General features: G+C 47.6%; 1 protein-coding gene across 1 annotated transcript in view; it reads left to right on the forward strand.

Annotated features, from left to right (window-relative positions):
* Nucleotides 1-7,055: 7,055 nt before the first annotated feature.
* The window catches only part of FRMPD1 (FERM and PDZ domain containing 1), a gene marked incomplete at both ends in the record, with an annotated part of 28,293 nt that continues 13,900 nt past the window's right edge, over nt 7,056-21,448 (forward strand). Inside the window, 7 exons of the mRNA XM_082013353.1 lie at nt 7,056-7,156; nt 8,504-8,661; nt 11,386-11,488; nt 11,887-11,932; nt 14,432-14,539; nt 18,607-18,702; nt 21,049-21,174. Of these exons, the coding sequence (XP_081869479.1) occupies nt 7,056-7,156; nt 8,504-8,661; nt 11,386-11,488; nt 11,887-11,932; nt 14,432-14,539; nt 18,607-18,702; nt 21,049-21,174 (738 nt within the window). The remainder of the gene's footprint in view (nt 7,157-8,503; nt 8,662-11,385; nt 11,489-11,886; nt 11,933-14,431; nt 14,540-18,606; nt 18,703-21,048; nt 21,175-21,448) is intronic.

The following is a 21,448-nucleotide window of genomic DNA, read 5'->3' on the forward strand; positions in this document are numbered from 1 at the left end:
CCCTTCTCCTGTCACTACAGGCCCTGCTAAAAAGTCTGTCCCCATCTTTCTTATAAGCCCCCTTGAAGTACTGGAAGGCCGCAAGAAGGTCTCCTCAGAGCCTTCTCTTCTCCAGGCTGAACAGAACTCTCTCAGCCTTTTTTCATAGGAGAGTTGTTCCTTCCCTCTGACCATTTTTGCGGCCCTCCTCTGGACCCTCTCCAACAGGTCCATGTCTCTCCTGTGCTGAGGCCTCCAGAGCTGGATGCAGTACTGCAGAGGGGTCTCCCCAGAGCAGAGTAGAGGGGCAGAATCCCCTCCTTTGACCTGCTGTTCACGCTTCTTTTCATGCAGCCCAGGATACTGCTGGCCTTCTGGGCTGCGAGCACACATTGATGACTCATGTCCAGCTTTTCACCCACGAGGACCCCCAAGTCCTCAGCAGGCCTGCTCTTGATCCCTTCATGCCCCAGCCTGTGTTGATACCAACCCAGGTGGAGGACCCTGCACTTGGCCTTGTTGAACCTCATGAGGTTCACATGGGCCCACTTCTCAAGCTTGTCCAGGTCCTTCTGGATGGTATCACATCCCTCAGGTGTGTCAACTGCACCACTCAGCTTGGTGTTGTCTGCAAACTTGCTGAGGGTGCCCTCGATCCCACTGTCTGTGTCACTGATGAAGATATTAAACTGGTCTCAATATGGACCCCTGAGGGACACCACTCGTCACCGATCTCTTTCTGGATATTGAGCCTTTAACCACTAGACTCTGGATGTGACCATCTAGCCAATTCCTCATCCACCGAATAGTCCATCCATCAAATCAATGTCTCTCCAATTTAGAAAGAAGGATTTGGTGGGTGCCATGTCAAAGGCCTTACAGAAGTCAGTATATATGACATCTGTAGCTCTTAATTTGTCTACTGATATAGTCATTCCATTGTAGCAGGCCACTGGGTTGGTTCAGGCAAGAATTGCCCTTGGTGAAGCCAGGCTGGCTGTCTTTAATCACCTCCCTGTCCTCCATGTGCCTTCCTTAGCATAGTTTCTAGAAGGATCTGTTCCATGATCTTCCCAGGCACACAGGTGAGGCTGATAGGTCAGTAGTTCCCAGGGTCCCCCTTTCTACCCTTTTTAAAAATGTTTGCACTGTTACCCTTTTTCCAGTCTCCAGGGACTTCACCTGACTGGCAGAACTTTTCAAATGTCATGGATAGTGGCTTGGCAACTACATCAATCAATTCCTTCAGGACTCTGTGGGACCTGATGAGATACATCCCAAACTTATGTATGTTCAGGTTCCTCAGGTGCTCTCGAATCTGATCTTCTCTTACGGTGCTCCCCCAGTCCCTGACTCTAGATCCATCCACTCAAGAGATGTGGGGAGAGAGACTGCCAGTGAAGACTGAGGCAAAGAAACTTTAGAGTACCTCAGCCTTCTCCTTTTCCATTGTTACCAGTTTGCCAGTCGTGTTCATCAGGGGGCTACGCTTTCTTTGACCTTCGTTTTCTAGCTGACATAACTGTAGAAGCACTTATTATTATTCTTTGTGTCCCTTGCTAAGTTTAGCTCTGGCTACATCTTGGCCTTCCTGACCCCATCCCTACACAACCAGGCAATGTCCCTATGCTCTTCCCAGGTTACCTGTCTCTGCGTCCACTGCCTGTGCATTTCCTTCTTGCCCTTCAGTTTGACCAGCAAGTGTAGATGCACCATCACCCTCATTATCAATGGACTGACATTCCAAATACAGAGCCTCATAGTTGCTAAATAGAGGCACCTGGGAAGGTGAGGTAGGCAAGTAGAGGGTTTCGTAAGGCTTCCTGTGAGGGCTGCTTAGTATTAGCAGGAGCTTAGAGGCCAGAGCTGGCTGCTCTCCTGATTACCTCTGCTGTAAGCATTACTGCAGAGTGGCTGGGGGGCTGTCTTGAAGATGGGAGGTGCAAGAAGCCTTAAAGGCCCTCTACTCCCCTAGTAAATTCACATGTGAGGCATGAGTGCTGCATTAATCTTTGCATAGATACACAGGGTCCTGATATGTGCTCCCTAAACCCCACGGAGAGCAAGTTACAGTAATTGGGTACCTGCTGCCAAGTCTGGCTTCATCTTCTGCTGGCACCGCCCACAGAGCTGATGGTAACGGTGGTAAGGCAAATGCCGATTATATGCTTTTCAGGTTGAAAGGTGTATTTTGTAAAGAAGAAAATGTAGTTGTTCTGCATCTGCTATAAATACATGTATTCTCACAGGAATCTTTGTGTCATAGCTGAATAGTATTTAGAACAAATAAGGCCCCAAACTTTTACAGCAAACAAAAAAGCTTGAATTCCCCTCCATTTGCCTTGTGAGGATGAACCTGGGATCATGTATCCAGGATGACCAAGGGTGAAAAGGTCAGAGACTTCACTCTTATGGTAAAAATCCAACCAAATCTGAAATCTCCAGCCATCAGTATAACTGTGGAGCAGAGGCTCTAGGAACATCGGCTGGGCTGCAATGAGTTGTTAATGTCGATGTGAAGATGGAGTGTTACGGAAGGATCTTGTATGTGCACCCTCTGTGTTGGCTGCAGCTGGGTGTCCTGCCCTGCCCTGCCCATCCAGTGGGTCACTAATGTCCACAGGAGGTTTTGGGAGCTTTGCAGGGTGGTGCAGGTACAAGTGAGCCTTTAAAAGCAGAAGAAAGGAATTCTCCTCAGGTGGCTTGTCCACCTCTGACAATATCTGTGGGAGAAGGCAGAAGATGGGTCATCTTTCTCACTGTGTCCTTGATGTCTCTGGCAGAATCACAAAACTATAAGAAAAGCCACCATGCTGAATATCCTGAAGAGGGTCAGAGGTCATTTAACCTAGGTTATCCTTGTTCTCTCTGCTGGTTACTCAGAGGAAGTTTGGATTTTGGCCTGGTGGTGTCTCAGCAATGTGTGCTCTTGCAAGGTGCTAATGGGGAAAAAATTGCAGTGGAAGAGCAAAGATTGTGTTTCCACAAACCGTTATACTCTTCTTAGCCTGGCAGGGCTGCTTGCCACATGCACAGTGGTCTGTACGTTGAAGGCTTGCTGCGTGGGCAGTGAGCAAGTGGATCATGAGCAGCAGACCTCTGCTCACCCAGAGGAGCACTGCCATGTCACAGCTCTTTGTCAGTGCCCATTGTTGTACTGTGCTTTGGGTGCTGAGGGAGGACAGGGCACATTATACACTATGTGGATTTTATTATTGCCTTCCTTGAGATTATGTACTAGTGACTGGCATCTGTTACAAGGAAGTACTTAGGAAGATGCTTCCAAAAGCCCCAATGAGTGGAAATATGGGTGGACCACATCAGAGCTGTTTTATGACAGCTGATTGCAACTATTTCTGTTCGTGCAGGTTTTGGCCGTCAGTGAGTGGAGGAGACCTGCTGATTCTGACTACTGCTCCTGCTGCTACATTTTGATGGTAGTGAGCACTTCAGAACAAAGATGTAATTTCAAAAACACCAGTAAAACTTTTGTCCATCAGAAAATTTCAGTTTGATCAATCAATACTTTCCATGTAATGACATGAGAAAAATTGAAGTATTCTCCTTGAAAGTTGGTGGGGTTTTTCCCTGCCACTCAAATCTGGGCTAGCTGGCTGAATACTCCTCCATTTGGTGACTTTGGCCTGATTCGGCAGTCGGCACACATTTCTTCACAGCTTCCTCCCCTCATACGGCAGGCTGCCACCAACTTTCCGCTCCACTTTGGAGCAGACAAGAACTGAGTGATGTAAGATCAGATCCATATTGTCCTTGTTTGCAGCAGGGGTGGAATATAAACCTGCTGTGCCGCTGCGCTGGCTGAAAGGGAGGCTGTGGAAAAGGAGACTGGTGGGGAAGCAGTATTCTCGCTGCTGTGGCACCTACAGACAGTGAAGGCTGGCAGTTCTCCTTGTGTCTTCTGTTCTTCCATGCAGGAGACAGTGCATTCCTGACGCTGCTGTCTGCTGTACCACCCTGTGGTTGCATGCTCTGAGGTTTTCCAAGGTCCTGGTCTTCAAGTCTATGTTGTTCTGAAGAGCCAGAATCACCCACTCAGGATTCCTCTGAGACACCAAGCAATGGCCGCGTGGATGGGTCAGTTAGCCGTGCAAATACCTGGCAAATCTTGACTTCCTCTGACGGAGTTTAAGCATCTTTGTGTATTAGAATCCTAGACCACTCAAGCTGCTTAGTGACGTGCTCAAGGGCTTGGCTCAAAAATAGTTGCAAAAGGGCAGGTGGGAGAAGGACTTGGGTCAGAGCTTTCACAGGACATCTTTGAAGCAAGGAGGAGGTGCCAGCTGCACATGCACGATGAGTCTGTGCAAAAGGCTGGGTAATCCTGTCCCACTCAGCACACATGCAGGTGCCTGTTTGCCCTGGGGACACCATGAGAAAGAAGGCTGCAACATTGTGTTTTGCACTATTATAGGGAAATATCTGCCAAAACTGCCTCTTCTAAGACACCTGTTGTTTGGGTCAAACATTCTGGTTTACCAAAAAGACAATGTGGGGGTTTTTTTCTCTTTTAGTATTCCATCTTTAAGCATTTATGTTCATTCTTCAAGCTTTTCCTCCTTGTCCCGCAGGTTAAAAGGCCTTCTCCAGAAATTCTGTTTTGTGAAGCATAGAAAGAAAAGGCTGTCCTTTCTGCAAAGAAGTGAAAGATACGAGGCAAGGGTAGAGAGTGGAGCTGCACATGGAGGTAATGAGAAGGCACCACAGAACAATTGAGCTGAGTGCATCAGTAGCTGAAGCAGGTGACTTCTAGGCATCCAGAGAGCCTCTTGGGAGGAAGGACCAGGTACAAGCAGGATTTACCCTGGGGCTCCAGAGGGGGCTATTAGAGCATTTCAAGGGATGTAGGAAAGCCAAAGCACTTTATGCTACTGAGAAGAGAGATTAAGTCAAAGTCAGAAGATGGTTGCAGCCACACTGTTGTATGAGTGTTACAGTGTCTACGGGGCTGACTGTCAGAAACAGTGAAATACTGAGGCTGAAAGGGAACATGCTAAGCATAGACAATGACGGCTCAGGCCTTGGTTTGACATGTCCTATGTGTGTCTTTCAGGCTGCAGAACTGCTATGCTTCTACTTGTTCTCTGGTTACTTCCCAGTCGCCGTCTGGAAAGGGAGCAGATTTCCCATCATACAAGCTCTAATTTCCTTTAGAAAACACCGCTTGAATGCAAGGGTACTCATTTTTGGTCCAGAGATGCTGCTTAGAGGCAGATATAGGAGCAGTGTGGCTGAAGGATCAGTTTTGAATTGCGTTGCATAAGAAAAAGCAGCCAAGGGAACACTCACCAAAAGAACTCCTGAAAGGTTGAATTTTATGGCCCTCTTTTCTGTCCATTGCAGGGACAGGTAGTGAAATGGGCCAGGATGGTTTCATGAGAGGGAAAGAGACATCAACAAATGTTGGTCCTGTCCTCTCATCCTTGTTAGAAAAGATGAGTTAGGGGTAGTGTTGGGACTTGGGAGGGTGCTGAGGGGAAGAGGTCTGGTGTCTGTTGAGAGAAAATGTTTTGTGCCTCATTTCTGTCAGCTTCCAACCATCTCCTTTATATCTCATTATTCTGAAGTTAACTTACTAATATTTCTGCTACAGCAGAGCTCCTGCTGTGGACCAGCAGCCCACTGTCCTGTGCACTATTGCAGCATAACAGACAATGTCCCCAGTGCATAGAACTTACTGCTGAGCAGAAGACACAAGAGAAGAGCTCAGGACGTACAAATCTTGCAAGCTGACCAGAAGACACATTGTGAAAGGTGGCTATAATAATTCTGTTTCCTTGCAGAAATAAAACTGAAATATGACAAGTTTATATTCTTCATGACTTCTTGTAGATGCAGACATATTTTCTGTTTCATTTTGTGTTTTGTTCACTTGCAGCCCACAGTTCTTTCCAGTGTTTGAATGGGTAATGAAAATAGTATGTGGCTACAGTCTTTTTGTATCTGGGAAGGCACAATGTTAAAGTGGCAAATTATGTGGTTTGGAATCATGGTCTGGAAGCTGACCTAGCCTTTGTATCTTCAAAAGAAGGAACGTTTTTAGGTGCAGTTAAAGTCACAATGAATAAACCAGATCTGAGCCAAACCCTTCTAATGCCACAGTTCTTCAGTTCAGTAGGACTAAAAACATCATATCAACAGCAGAGGGTACATGCACAAGGAGCAGGTTGGGTTAACTATCATTTTCATGTTGTTGAACTAGAGCTTTTAAATGAAAGACCCAGGATGATCCAATTACTTTACTGATTTCTGGGACCACATATGTTCACAGAGCTCTAGGACTAGTAGACGTCAGTACACTGGGACAGTTTTATCAGAGACAAATTTGAGCTTATGACCTTGGTTTAGAGACTGCTTTTGCTAGTGCAAACAGCAGTGTGCAGCAGCTTGCACTGGCCACTCAGTTTCTTGCTTCATTACTGCTCTTTCTAGAGTTTCTGTGGCTGTATTAATCCAAGATGAAAACTGTCACAGGGAGGGAATACACCAGCTCTCTGCCTCACCAAGGCATCCAGGAGTTGGCTGTAAACCTCACTGTCATGCCCTGAAGTGTTTGGCCCACTGAGGATGAAGGCTGTGTACTTGTCCCTGAAATGATGGTCAATGGAAGAAGCATGTCTAGTTTGGATCAATGTACAGGTGGGTGTTACCAAACTTACCGTTCAGAGATTCCAGACTAAAATAGAGAAGGGCTTTCTTATCAGTAGCTATGACAGCTTTCACTTGTTGCAAAAAGAGATCATTGGATCCAGAAACCATGAAAAAGCAATACAAGGTTACTGGGTCATTCTCTGCCGTGAGAAGCTAAGGCGCTATGACTGCCAACATGGACTAACCAAAGCACCAGACAGGGGACACTAGATGGGCAGGAGGAATCATAGTAAGTGTTAGAGATGTTAACATCCTCTGTGAAAGCATGTGGTCTTCCCAAGGTGCCAATGGATCTCTTTATTACAAAAGAATTTTAAATTGCTCTTGGTAACTCCGAACAGTGGCTAGAAGATTCCTTCAATCTTTTATCATTCTGTTTTCCTGTGATTTCTGTCACTTTCAGATAAATGGAAGATTTGGAGACTAACTTAATCCAGACACGCAAAGCATGTAGAATAGAGCAAATGGTAGCAAAATGGCTTCATCGCTCTCGGGATGGTGCATCCAGGTAAAAATGTTTTGTGTGAAAGGAATATCTGTTTATCACATTTGATCAGAGACAGCACAAGCTTGTTCCCAACAAACAGGGCAGTCATAGGTTGCGGATCTTACTTACTGTTTCAGTTGTTCTTGGGAAATACACATACAATACTCCCTCGAAAAAGCAGTGTTTTTAAGCATCCCCTTGGTTTACAGGGACAGATGTTCCTGCTTTCACCCATTCCGGTTTTGTGAAATACAATACTGCTCAATGTGAAATGTGCTTTTTTTGAAGAAGGGGTTGTACTTCTCTTTGTGACTTGCCATTGGCCCATGTTTTTAGGGCAAGACTGGTTTGCCTTTACAAGGTATGCTGGCCCACAGCTGCTTTACTTTTCTAAGGTGTGTGAGTCAAAATTAAGACGGACTGGATCCTGGCAGAAGCAAAGTGCCATACATTCTCTCACTGCTTTGCTGGGTAAAAGCATTGCTATGATCTGTGGAGGTCAGGGCTTGCTGCAGGGCACACCTGGAGTTCTCCCTCCATGTGATCACTGGGCTGGGGTGGCTGAAAGAGTTGTGGTGACAGCCAACTGGTGCCACTGCTCTGATGTCTTTGGCTTTCTGTGGAGCCTGGGGGATCAATGCTGGTCTTCAGAGTTGTCCTGGTTTCAGCCAGGATAGAGCTGGTTTTCTTCATAGAAGCCAGTGTGAGGCTGTGTTTTGGATTTGGGACGATAAAATGTTGATAACGTGCTGATGTTTTGGGTTGGTGGTAATTAGTCAAGGACAGTCCAGCTTCTCGTGCTGGCTGGCCAGCAAGAAGGCTGGGGGTGCACGGGGAGCTGGGAGGGGGCACAGCTAGGATAGCTGACCCAGGCTGGCCAAAGGGATATTCCTTACCATACAATGTCATGACCAGTACATAAACTGGAGTTGGCCGGGGGGTGGGAATCACTGCTCGGGGACGGGCTGTTGATCACCAGGTGGTGAGCAATCACTGTATTGGGCATCACTTGTTCTTGTGCATTCCTTCGTTGGTATTATTATTGTTGTTATCATTGTTGTTTCCTTCTCTCTTGCTGTCCTATTAAACTGTTTTTATCTCAACTCACGAGTTTTTTCCCAATTCTATCCCCTGTCCTACTGAGGGAGGGGGGAGTGACCGAGCGGCTGCGTGGTGCTTAGTTGCCGGCTGAGGCTAAACCATGACAACAGTACAGGGCCACCCGTGGGTACCCAAAGAAGTGCTGGCCACTCTGTACTGGTGCAGCCCACTGAAAGTGGGGGTGTGTGTATGTGTGTGCATCTATGCCCCTTCAATAAAGTATCTTCTGGCTATATTTTAATTAATCACTGGGTTCTTGTCTCACAGGGGCAGAGTGTCTGTGACAGACAGCACCAGCGATGGCAGTGGCCAGCCTGCCAGCCGTGTCAAATTTACTGTCACAGTATACAAAGATTTGGTCCTCCATCACTACGGCTTTGAGATTTGTCCAAACCTTCCTCTTACAATTGCATCTGTCACCGCAGGTAAGCACCATTTCTGTCTCCCTGCAATCACAGGTGTGAGATGTCCCAGATGGCCTTAGTGATAAACTCCTGCCCAGGTATTTATGAGTTTTTCAGGTACAGGTTGGCATGTGATCCTTGCATATTGAGGGTAAAAGCCTGGGTGTCTGTGGAGTGCAGAGTGCTTAAACATTTACCTGATTCTGATGGCATGGAAGAAATCTAAGATGATGACAGCTTCACTGCTAATCCTTCACCTGCACTTGGACACCTCAGGGATGCAAGGAGCTGCATCAAAGCAAAGTTCTTTCTGGTGTTTTATCTGAAATGAAAAGGAAGAATCTCATCTAATCTTAGAGTTCTGTTTCTGCAGTGGCACCGGTGATCTGTTGTCGAAAATGCTTTCTGGGCTTGCAGCCCTGTAACGTGGAGGGCATCACTGCAAGTGATCATAGAATCATAGAATAGAATCATAGTTTAGAATCATAGAATCATTAAGGTTGGAAAAGACCTCCAAGATCATCAAAGTCCAACCATCAACCCAACACCACCATGGCCACTAAACCACGTCCTGAAGTGCCACGTCTACACATTTTTGAACACCTCCAGTGATGGTGACTCCACCACCTCCCTGGGCAGCCTGTTCCATTGTGTGACCAACCACGCTTTCAGTAAAGAAATTTTTGCTAATATCCAGTCTAAACCTCCCCTGGTGCAACCTGAGGCTATTTCCTCTCGTCCTGTTGCTGATTACTTGGGAGAAGAGACCAACCCCCACCTCACCACATCCCCCTTTCAGGTAGCTGTAGAGAGCGATGAGGGCTCCCCTCAGCCTCCTCTTCTCCAGACTGAATATCCCCATTTCCCTCAGCCGCTCCTCATCAGACTTGTTCTCCAGACCCCTCACCAGCTTTGTTGCCCTTCTCTGGACACGCTCCAGCACCTCAACATCCTTCTTGTAGTAAGGGGCCCAACACTGGACACAGGATTCAAGGTGCAGCCTCACCGGTGCCGAGTACAGGGGCACAATCACTGCCCTGCTCCTGCTGGCCACACTATTCCTGATACAGGCCAGGATGCTGGTGGCCTTCTTGGTCACGTGGGCACACTGCCGGCTCATGTTCAGCCGGCTGTCAACCAGCACTCCCAGGCCCTTTTCTGCTGGGCAAAAACTGATGACTAGTTACAGGCAGCCCAGGTGAAATTCTGCTTAAATCAAGCAGACTAACTCTTCCAATTCTAACAGGGAGGCATGTAACTCTGCTTTTAAGGTGACTTGGGGGTTTGAGTCAAAAACTGTGAATCTGTTTCTTATTTACCTTTTATTTTTTTAATGGGTACACAAAAATGCCTGCTTTTTACCTGTCAGGGTAAGTGTGACAGCCAGAGAATGACTATGCCCAAGTTGGGCAGGTAGGTGTTATGGGGAGGGTGACTGGAGGGCTGGCCTGGGCTCTGGCCACCCATGTGGGCTGTGGCATCCCCCATCTGCCTGGGGGAACAGCCTGTCCAAGTGCTCATGCTTGCGAAATATTTAGCATAAAGGCACTACAGTATGGTCTCTGTGCTTTCACAGTGCTTTTGAGTGACATTTTCTCTTTAAGCCCCTTCCCATGGGCAACATGGCTAAATTAGCTGAGAGTCTTGGGGTCTAAGAAGTAGGAAAGGAGGTTTTCTCTTTTATCTTTTATACTTTTCTTTTTATCTAGTCAGAAAGAATCAACTTTTTATTAAAACTGAGGCACAAAGGAACCTGTCCTTTTAAGTCCTATCCTTTGCTGTGGGAGCCCACAGCTAAAAGCCTTGTGTTTAATTCCAAGTGATTATCGTTGTGTTTTGCATTTCATGCATGCTACCTGACACCAGGGTCCCCATGAGGTTCAGGTGGCAGGTGCTGTGTGGATTCATGGGCAAACCTATCTATCTGGCAGAGAAATTCAATAGTGTGCCTCACCCGGCAGGCTGGCAATGATAGAGCTGGGAGCGGCGTTGCACGCTCCTTTTCAATCCAGAGGTCTTCCTGCTCCTTAGCCCCTTGAATCCGGCAGCTGCTACTCTCCTGGAAAGCAAAGCTCAGAAACCATTTTCTTCCCTTGTTCTGGGTCCCACCAGCAGATAGCATGGCTAAGGAGACCTCTCCATTGTTGCAGAGGGGAGTCACCATGCTGGGAATCCGGCCCACATCTCCCAGGGACTGCTGCAGCACCATGGTCTGGACGGCGGCATGCTGGGAGCACCGAGCCCTGGCCTGTGCTGTCTGTGGTCAGCTGCCAGGATGTAACCAGCAGGATCAAGCCAGGGTGTTGACCTTGCAGAGAGGGACCCCTGTGCTGCAGCAGCTGCCCAGGCCCCTGGAGGCCTCTGTGGGCCCAGGGCATACAGGCAGGTGAAGGGTAAGGCAGTGCTGCTACCCGCTGGTCCTCCTGCAGCCACACTCTGGGCAGGCGGTGTCTGAGGATTGTGTGGTGGGCTGTGACAAGGGAAAAGACATGTGCAAGAGTGATTTTCTGTGATGCAGGGGCAGCTTGAGGGGCCAGAGGACGGCCCGGGTGAGGTGGCACGGACACAGGCAGTGGTACACCAGCTGGCATCAGGGCCCAACGTCCTTTTTATTTTGCCATCCAGAGACGGTTGCTGAGGCAAGTGGGTGCTGGGTGGGAAGAGGAGCTTGCAGTGAGCATCCCCAGTGGGATGAGGCCTGCTGCTGTGGGGCTGTTGTGACTAACAGTGTTCTGTCACCTCCAGGGAGCACCGCTGAAGGGAAGCTGCAGCCGGGCGACCAGCTTCTCCTGATAAACTCTACTGCGGTGGATGAAGTGTCTGTGGAACGAGCGGCTGACATCATCAGGTGTGGTCCCGCATGGCCCGTGGGTACAAGGTGGCAGAGGGCTGAGAGGAGACATGCGGGGACCAGGTGTTACCGAGGGTTGCAAAGGTGCATGGCTGTGTGGGGCGGCGCCCCAGCCCGTGGAGAACGACCTCGCCGCCTCCCGGGGTGCTGTGCTCAATGGGGGCCTGCCCCAAAGGGATGAGTCTGCCCTCCGGCTGAAGGGCACAGCAGTGGGGAGAGGGGTTCCCCCGCTTTCCTGTACCATGGCAGTGCTTGGTGGGCTGCGCCCTGCCTGCCTGAGTGCCTTCCCTTTGCAGGGGGGGCGGAGGGGCCAAAGCGGGCGCCGTCTGCTGCAACACCGGGGAGGAAGGTGCCAGCAGCTGTTGGGCCTGGCTGACTGCGTGTCTCTGTTACAGGGAGGCCGGTGACGAGCTCCTCCTAACAGTCCTGCGCTGCACGTCGGTAAATGGCCTTTCTTCAGCACTCTCAGCACTCCCAGCAGCACTGCCCCACATGGCCATGGCAGGCAGTGTGGCCCGAAGGGAATGTGGGGCAGCTGGGCTAACACCCAGGATGCAAGGGCCCAACCGAAGCCGTGAGGGAGCTGCAAGGGTCCTCTGGTTTCATGCACGCCCTTTGAGGAGGTTTTGGGGAGAATCACAGCTCCCCTGGGTGCAGGGCCAGAACAGCTTTCAGAGCCTGTCACATGGAGAGGCTTGCTGAGAGGTCCATGCTTTCTGGAGCTGGAGGCTCTATCAGGAGCTATGAGGGCCCAGCCATGCTCCGCAGGGGCCAGGAGGCCACAACAACTGCGATGCAGGCAGGCGTCCTCAGCAAGCTGTGGCCAGCCCACCAAGAACAGCCTGGAGTGCTTCCCACATGCTGGGTCTGTGTGGGCCATGGAGATGCCCCGGACACAAAAGGCGGGTGCCAAGGCTGCAGGCCCAGCATCCACCCTAGGTGCTCCTTTGAAGCTCTTGAGGTTTTACATTCTGAGTGCTGGAAAAATTTATTTCTTCTTCTCCAGGCTGGTTAAGGGCTGGGACCTGGGTGTTGATCATACTTCCAGAATAGAAGCAAAGTTTTAGTACAAAACCTTGGTGCTGATTGCCCACTTCTGTAGCATAGAACTACCCATAAGGCATGTACTGCCGACATGCTGTGTTTATCCATGTGGATTTCAATGTGTGTAAAAGCTGCACTGCAAAGCAAGGACAAAATTGGGTTTGTGTGCTTTTTGGCTTCTTGTGATGTATGAAAGTGGCCTGTGGGGGATTTCCCCCCAACTCTGCCCCAGAAAGCATTTTGGAGTGTTTTTTTGTTTATTTGGAGGGTTTTTATTTTGATTCATTCTTAGAAACAAGAATGATGATTACTTCAGAAGAGTTAGTGGAGCTCTCAGGCTTAAGGTCATGAAGGTTTCTTGGCCATTCAGTAAAGGTATATTAAATAGAAAAATCTCTTAAATATGTTTTTCCTGCCCAGAGTTTCCCAGGTTTTGTCATTCAATGGATGTGCACAAAGCCGAAGTAACCAGAAAAAACATTAAGTGAATACACTGAATGGTGGCTTCCCTCTTTTATTAATCTGATCTCACTTGCCTAGTACATTGGCTGGCTGTCTTGCCAGTGCTTGATCTGGCTCTGGAGAGCAAGAGGAAAATGAGAATTGGTTATGCAAGACCTTAATGCCTGCCAAAAGGAGGAAAATACAATGGCTTTTCAGAGAGAAAAGGATTTGGAAAACCCTTCATGGGATTTGGAATACCCTTCACAGGCCTTCATGCACTGTTCAGAAGCAAATGGGGCACAAACCCATTTTTGTTTTTTCCTTTGCAGGTCACTTTAAGGACACCTCCAAATAGAGCCAAGGCTGATCTTGGGTTTTGGGTTGGCTCTTGCCCCACTCTGAAGGCAGCTGTGCTTAGAGCTGAGAGGTAACGCCTCCCATTGACAGATACCAGACCCTCTGTCGGGGCTGCTCTGGCCACACTAGAAGGGACGTGGGAGGCCTTGGCCCTCCTCAGGGCAGCTGCAGGGCATGATGCTCCATATAGCCCAGCAGACTCTGGAAGGGCTTGATGGCTGGGCACAGAGGCTCCTGCCTGCCTCCCTTCCTCCATCCTTGCCAAATGGCCTCAGGGCAAGATGGGGCTGTGGCAGGTTGGGAGGTGCCTGCACCTCTGGCAAGAATGTAGGAATTGCTCTACCTTGAAGTTGTCTGGAAGGATACTGAGGGATACTGCCTCTGTTCTTCTTGGGGAGTATCATGCTTTACAAGAGCAGGACACTTGGACACAAGAACTCGATGGCTCCTAGGCTCACGTGGTGTCTTGTGAGCCTGGTAGGCCCCTGTCACAGTGAAAGCATGGTTATATGGCAACAGTGCAATAACGTCAAGTTGGCTTTTTAGCCTTGGGCAGTTTTCTTAAACATTTGCAATCTGAGAGTATGCTCTAGAAACCCCATCTGAGCTGGGAAGTGCTGCATACGTGGCTCTGTTTCTGTGATACACTGACAGGGGGTTTTGTCTGTCACTGCAAGGCACTCTGCATGTGTTGGTTTATGGTAGTGTGTAGCCCCACTGCAAGCCAGCTGTTGGTAGGTTAAGTGTCGTTCTGCAGGATCCTGGCTTCACTGCAGGAATTGGGGAGATGCCTAAACACAGTAACTGGTTAACATGCCATGAAATTAGAAGTGTGTACAGTATGTTGCACATGTCTCCACTTGTTGGACAGCTGGTTTTGGGTTCAGAAGGCAGCAACTGCTCAGTTAGGTCAAAAAGGCCTGTAGCAAGCCTGGCTGAGAGACTCCTAACAGCACCTGTTCCTGTAAGTATGATGCAGTGTGGTGTGAGCAGCTTCAGCATGGGCTGTGATCACACTTCTGCCTGTACTGTGGGCTTCTGCCTCTCATACGTAACTGCAACAGACTGAACTGCCGAGTGCTGTTATTTTTTCAGGGTGGGCCTAAGTCATCGTTTCTTACTGCAGAGAAGAGAGCAAGGCTAAAAACAAACCCTGTGAAAGTACGATTCGCAGAGGAAGTGCTGGTGAATGGACACACACAGGTTAGTGGGGCATTGCTGCAGCTGGGTGCTGTGGGCACTGCATGCTGGAGGAAATGGGTCACTCTGGCAGATGGATGCTGTGGTGGGTTAATGTGGCCAGGACCTACAGAGTGGCTGCACCCTCACTGTGCTAGTCTACCCTGGATATGCATCCAGGTGTCTGGTCCCAACTCGTTTCCTAGGCTCACTGGTGACTGGGGAGTAAGTGCTGGTATCTCCAGAAGGTTTTATCTTTGATTTGCTTACTTAGCCTAATGGAAAATACCTGCACGTACCACTTTTGTCCTTTTACCATCAGGTAAACTTTAAACCAGCATTATGGAGCTGTGGGATGTAGTAGTCATCTCTTGAGGTGCTAATCTCTCTGTAGTAAACCTAGACTGAAGTTTGGGCATGACAAATCCTAACCCTAAAAATGAGAGGTGAATCCTACTGTCCATGCCAGGTTTATTTGCTGACAAAGTACCTGGAGTGTCTCTTCCTGGCCTTCAGCTGTGTTCAGGTAGCATTGTGTTCAGAGAGTTTGGTACTGGTGCCTTTACTTTGCTGTTAAATTTGACATATGTTCTCTAGCTGGTAGGGTGACAGCTTGTTGTGTTTCATATCCTTGCAGGGGGTTTCCACAAAGCATTCACAGCTGCCTCTGTGATAGACCATCTGTAAGCTGAGCCAATCTGTTCTTATGTGAAACAAGATCACAGCTTGCTGGAGGAATGCTGCAAATTTATCACAGGGTTTCTAGCACTGATAACAAATGGTCTGGGTAGATATAGGTCTGCCTGTAGTAGAAAAGGACAAGCAATGACAACACTTGTAGCTTTCCTTGAAGTGAGAAGAGCTCCTTTTTCTTTCTGTGTAACTTACAAAGCTCAATGTGGTTGGGCTGGACTGGGGTCAGTTGGGAGTTTTCCTTTTTCCTTTTGTAATGAAAAATTTCAGCGGTCAGAATCCCCCATTCCTGTCCCCTACTTATTAGTTCTTTTCAGTTGTTTGGGTCTGACCAAATCTTGCTTCTTTGGACTTGCAGTGATGATAAACCAGCCACTAGCCCCATTTCTTCTTCTCTTCTAGGCTGTCTCTTGTTTCCCATCGCTGGTGATAGGGAGGTCTCCTCACTGAGGTCAGGCAGAGCCTTCCCTGCGGCAGGTGTTTCCTCTTCCCCGCCTGCACCAGGGCAGAAGTGCAGCCAGAAATGCCATGGATGTCACCAGCCTACTAGACAGGCATAGTGCAAATGCTTTGGTGCCTGTGCCTGACTCCAGGCATGTTGGGACTTCTTCTCCTTCTTTCGCCTGCTCTCCAGAGCAGGAGAAGGTCAGGTGTGACTCCTGACACATTTACCAGTAAGTCTTTCTGGACTCTGGGATCCTTTCCTTCCTGCCAAGTTGTTGCCAAGTGTGCTAGAGGTGCTGTAAGGCTTGTCCCTGCTCTACCAAGGTCTGTGTTTGCATCCCTCAGATCTTAATGACAGGTCTGTCTGGGATCCTGCCTGAGCATTACAGCAGCTGGGCCACCCTTCCTGACATAGAAGCCAGGTACTGGACCCTTCATGTGGTTGGGAGACATGACACACAAGCCACAGAGCTCACAAACCAGGGAAGAGGACGATGCACTCTGGAAGCTGTCCCAGACAGACATGACTGAGAGGCCTTGGGCAAGGCTGGTCATGGGATACCGCCAGACCTGAAAATGTCTCTGCTCTTTCTTATAGCTGGAGGTTCACACTAGTATCTGCAGGGCACTGGTGTTGCAGCACGTGAAAGTCTCAGATATGTGCCATTCACTTACTGATTGCAAGGTAGCTCCTGAGAGGTCCAAAGAAGGCACTGCTGGGGTGGGACACTGTACTCTGCAATTCCTACAAAGCCTCTATCAATATTCTGCTGAGCTAAGTTAATCATACCTTTGCAAGTGCAGAGGAGGGACACAATCAATACGTAGTTTGCCATTCATTTAACAAGAACTTAAAGGTAAGAGAAATTCACTCAGGTGTTGGGGTCCCACTGGTGTTAGCTTCCCTTTTAACCAGTTGGATATGGATCCTGTTTTGAACAGTAAAATATTAGCACAAAGGAAGAGTAAATAAATGTGTGGCATATTTATGATTCCTTTCTGGAAAAGCACTATTCACCATAGTGAGCATAGACAGCAGCTACTCTACTTGAGTGCTTTAGAACTACTCTCTTTTCAGTGGACTAATGTATTAAGACAGCCAAAATGGGTATTACGGCCTTGAATAACTGCAAAGCCTCCTGTTTCAGTAAATATACTACTCTTGTCATCTTAATGGAGCATTGCTAAATGATCTTTGTGGCAACTGGAAGGAACCCAGAAGCTGCCTTCTGGTAGCTGAAACCTGAAACTCCAGTTTGGGAACATAAATTGTTAATAAGCCTCAGTGCTATCCAGGCTCCATTTTCTGTTGCAAACTTGTTATGTATTTCCATATAACCGAATAATATGCAAGAGTCAGGTCCCTCAGGATCCTCAGGTCAGCACCAGTCAGCGTATTATTTGAAGCTGTGGGCCTAGCTGTAACATGGAGTAAGTCAACCTCGCACCAGACAAAACAGGATGGGCACAGCTGCTTAAGCCATAGCAGAAGCTTTCAGAATTAATTCATAGTAGTCTATTAGAGCCTGCATAAAAGGAGAGAAGTCCTATCTGGGTGTTCTGGCCAGCTAATGGGATCTGACCGGGAGAGTGGTGATACTTAACTTATATATGAATTTCTGTGTAGATTTCAAGTTCTGCTGTATGCTGACTGTACAAGGCCCCATTCATATGACATCCTGCAGCTGTGGGAGCTACCAGAGAAAATGCGTAGTTGGTGTAAACCAGCATCACTTTTCTGAAATTGATGGAGGACCCAAAGCCTGTCAAAGATGTGATGTGTTTGTGCTAGAAGGAGTTAGAGCTTGGGCTCAGGAATAGTGGCAATGTTCACTTTTTTTCTCAGTGATGACTGTAGGCAGCTTGAACCCCACAAAACAGGAAGGGGAGAAACAAGGAACAAGATTCAGAAGTGTTTTATGTTTGTTCTGATATACTTCCAGGGTATATGGGCTCTCTATCAAGAAGGATCAAGGTTGTGAGATTTATGAGTTCCACAGTAAGTGAAGCATAGGAGAGAGAGTCTTAGAAATGCCGTTCTCAACTTTGAGACTGTCATGACAAGTAGATAAACTCTTTAAGATGGGAAGAATGTGCTTGTCCAAGAACATAAGAAAGATACGCTGAATGGGAAGTCCAGGAGGGGAGGAGTAAACCTTCTCAGCACTGAAAAAGAAGAATAAGGCTGAAAACAAGAAGGAAGGTGCAAATGAGCTCTACTAAAGGAGTAAGGTGGAAGGCTGAAACATGCATCTCTAGATAGCCCCAGAACAGAGCCAAATTCCCTGACACTTCTCAGAGGACCTGATGGAGGTGCTTTTGCTATGGGAGTCATTGCCTTGTCTAATGCATTTGAGACCGATCTCAAAAAACTCTAGTGACATCCTCTCCTGTTTGGGAAGCCCCAGAGTCACAAATCTTAGGGGAATGCTCAATAAAATTACCACTGCATTTTTAGCTGAATCCTACAGCCTTCCCATGGTGTGCAAGATCTATTAATGGTAGCATGGAGGGTTTGGGTAGCTCTTGAGTTGAAGTCATGGCTGCTGCTAGTGGGAAAGTGTCAGTGTGGGGATTAGTGCTGCCTGGTGCCCGATAATGGGAAGATGTCTTTTTCCAGCCAACATCGCTGCTTTTCTAGTAATGAGCAGGAAGGATGGCTCTCAGCTTTCAGTATCTGCCAGATCTTCCTATGCCATGTGGGAACTAAACAGTGGGCATATCAGGGCCATGTGCAGCTATTGCACTGGTTATAGTTTTATGGTAAAGGCTTTTGTTATGCTCTTTCCCTTTTGTGCCAGAAGCATAATCAGGGAATAAAGCTTGGTGCCACAGAAGAATGCAAAAGCAGAGAAAGATTTTCATTTATACCAGGATGTGCTGTATCAGGCAGAGCAGTCTGGTGCCCAGAGGCTTAATGACCAAGAATTAGTGCTGTTGGTTTTGTTCTGCAGGGGAATTCTCTTCTTTGTATGCCCAACGTTCTCAAGGTATACTTGGAAAATGGACAGACGAAAGCTTTCAGGTTTGAGACGAGCACTACTGTGAAGGTAACAATGCTTGGTTGTCTTTGTTCCCACCACCTGAATTCAATCCAGTAGCAAAGATGCATGCTGTGTAACTTGCAACCTCTTTGTTGTATTGGCCAGCTAGTGGGAGCTGGACTGCCAGCTCCAGCTGAGCATGCTGGATTTTCCATGCCCTTCTTTTTTTCCCATGCAGAGGACGAATTGCTTTGGTTCACCTCTGTTTTCTTCTCAGCGACTCTTTTTCACAGAGCTTTCAGGAGCTTGTCTATGAGACCACTACGGCTTTGTGAAGTATGATTGAAACTGGGGAAGAGGACAGGTTGGTGGGGGACTGGCAAATCAGCGGCTGCTTGCACAAACATTGCTTTCCTTGGAAACCACATGGCAGAATACAGAGGAGGTTGTTTAACACAGCAGTGACAATGAGAGGGAGAACTAGCATCCTTGAGAGGGAGAACAAGTATCCTGGCTTTGCACCTGGACAGGGGGAGTCCAGGTTTGGATACCATGTGAACTCAGCAAGTGCAGTTGTGCCAGTTGTTACTTAAAGTGCCTGTCCATGTTCCAGCCTCATTTCTGCACTGGTGAAAATGTTTCCCTGTCGGAGACATGGTAACTGATAAGCTCCCTGAGATGGAAAAGCAGTACCACCTCTCTAGGATCACTTGTGCTTGGAGGCATTATAGACAAGTTACCGTCGTTCTCTTCAAAATACAAAGTGCTGCTCTCCAGAGCAATTAATCTAGCACTTTCCATAGTTGTCATGTTTAGATATAGGCTTTAAGTTTTTCTACCTTGATCTTTATAGTTGCTTAGTGTTTATGTTGGAGTTAATAAGTTATTAGGCTGAAAGAATGTTAAGGGGAAAAGCAAGGAGATTTTATTTATAATACACTGAAAACTTCCACCAAAAAGAAGGAGTTTATTGTCTAGTTCATCCAAATTTCACAAAACTGTTGTGGTCTCTTGTGCAAGTAAGTCTCTGCAAGTCTTGTGATGTGCAGGGCAGAGAAAAGGAAAATAATTAAATAAAGCAAGGAGGTAGTAAGGAAAGGGGAGATGAATTGTAAAGAGAGATTTGAATGCCCACCTGCAAGGGATTAATTTCTAAAAGATGGATTAGCTCTTAATGTTTGACTTGAGTTGCTTACCTCTGACCTGGAACAAATTTTGCCCTTTGGGAGTTGAGTGCAACTCTCACCAATATCCTCACAGTTACACTCAAATGGGTAAAATGCTTCCTAAATGAGGCATTTTCAAAAGTTCCTCTGCTGTTTGAGAGATCCTTGCTTAAAACTGAGATGAGTCAAACATTTATGCTTACCTCAAGAGGCTTGAGGGAGTCAAAGGAATTCTCTTTCAATTTGTACTGTCAAGCCTTATGTAATGTTTTCTGTTTGCCAAAAATAAACGTAGTTATTTCCATCACACTTAGTATTCAAACAGAATTCTTCATACAACTGAAACACCGATTTCAGTCAAATTTCATAAGATTTTTACAATTATGTTCTCAAATTCTTGTTTATTAGTGTGGAGAAGTCTTTCTCACCAGTTCACTTCAAAAAGTGTCATAGAGTTCTAGAAAGCTAGAATGGTTAACAGCAAACATTTGGATCAAGGGTGACAGAAGGTGCTCAACACCACCAAACTAAAAACTGTAAGGCCAAAACTCTCAGCATGAAGCAGCTTGTCAGAGGACAAGCAACTCTAGGAAATAGATTTGATGCCTGTTACACCTTGAAATTTGCATCTTACTGCACTCTTACCACAGCAAGCTGCATTTTCCCTACCTTGTCCTGCTGATCTACTGAAATGTGTTGTCCTCCCTTTATCTGTACTTCCCCTGCTTTTCCCTGGACTCCCTTCCTTACCAGCTAGCTGGCATCAGTGGACAGGGGTGGCTCTGACCACTGTCCTGCTGACTGCTTGGCTGGCATATTCTTTTGTTCGTCAGACAACCAGCTGGAATAGCACAGCAGCTAGCAGCCAAGTTTGTGCTTGGTGTCCCAAAGAGGTTGCCATCTCCCATACCTCCACTTCTGATGAACTTACAGGCTTTTTCTAACTCTGAGACCTCTGTGATTTGTCTAGGTCAATGTGTTCAGAAGTTGTCAGTGAAGAGGAGAAGACAGTCCATAATATAGGCACTGGTTTCCTGTGAAACAGCACTAAAGTTTTCACTCTGTGCTGCAGCACCAAGCATGTTCTTGGCTGCAGAGAATTTTGTGTCTGGCCACTGCCCTTTTAGTGCTGTCCTACACAGCTGCAGTGGCAGGCTAGAATCATCCACATTCGTGGGGTGTGCTAGCAGTGCTCAGCAACTGTATCTAAACTCTGTTTGACCATCTATGTGCTTTTCCTTCCCAGGACATTGTTCTCACCTTGAAGGAGAAGCTCTCCATCCGGAGTATCGCTCACTTTGCTCTTGCTCTGGAGGAGCAGTACAATGTGGCAAAGATTCACCTGCTGCATGAGGAGGAGCTCATCGAGCAGGTGAGGAAAGCCCTCACATGCCCACACAGCCGTGCTGCTGAGGGGGGCACCAGCACCAATGAATTGTGGCCAGTGAGGTGCAGAGAGAGCTCAGCTCTGCAGGTGTCACAAGAGGGAGTGAACTTGGCCTCATCTCTGGAGGTGCAGTCCTCTTCTCTCTGCCTGTTGCATGTCTGCACTGCATTAACCAGAGCCCCTGGAGAAATGGCATCTCAGTCCATTTCGAGAGCCCACAGAGTAATACCCATGGGCTGGTATTGCTTGGACTGTGTAG

This window comes from Phaethon aethereus (assembly GCF_964289735.1).
Source record: "Phaethon aethereus genome assembly, chromosome: Z".
NCBI lineage: Eukaryota > Metazoa > Chordata > Aves > Phaethontiformes > Phaethontidae > Phaethon > Phaethon aethereus.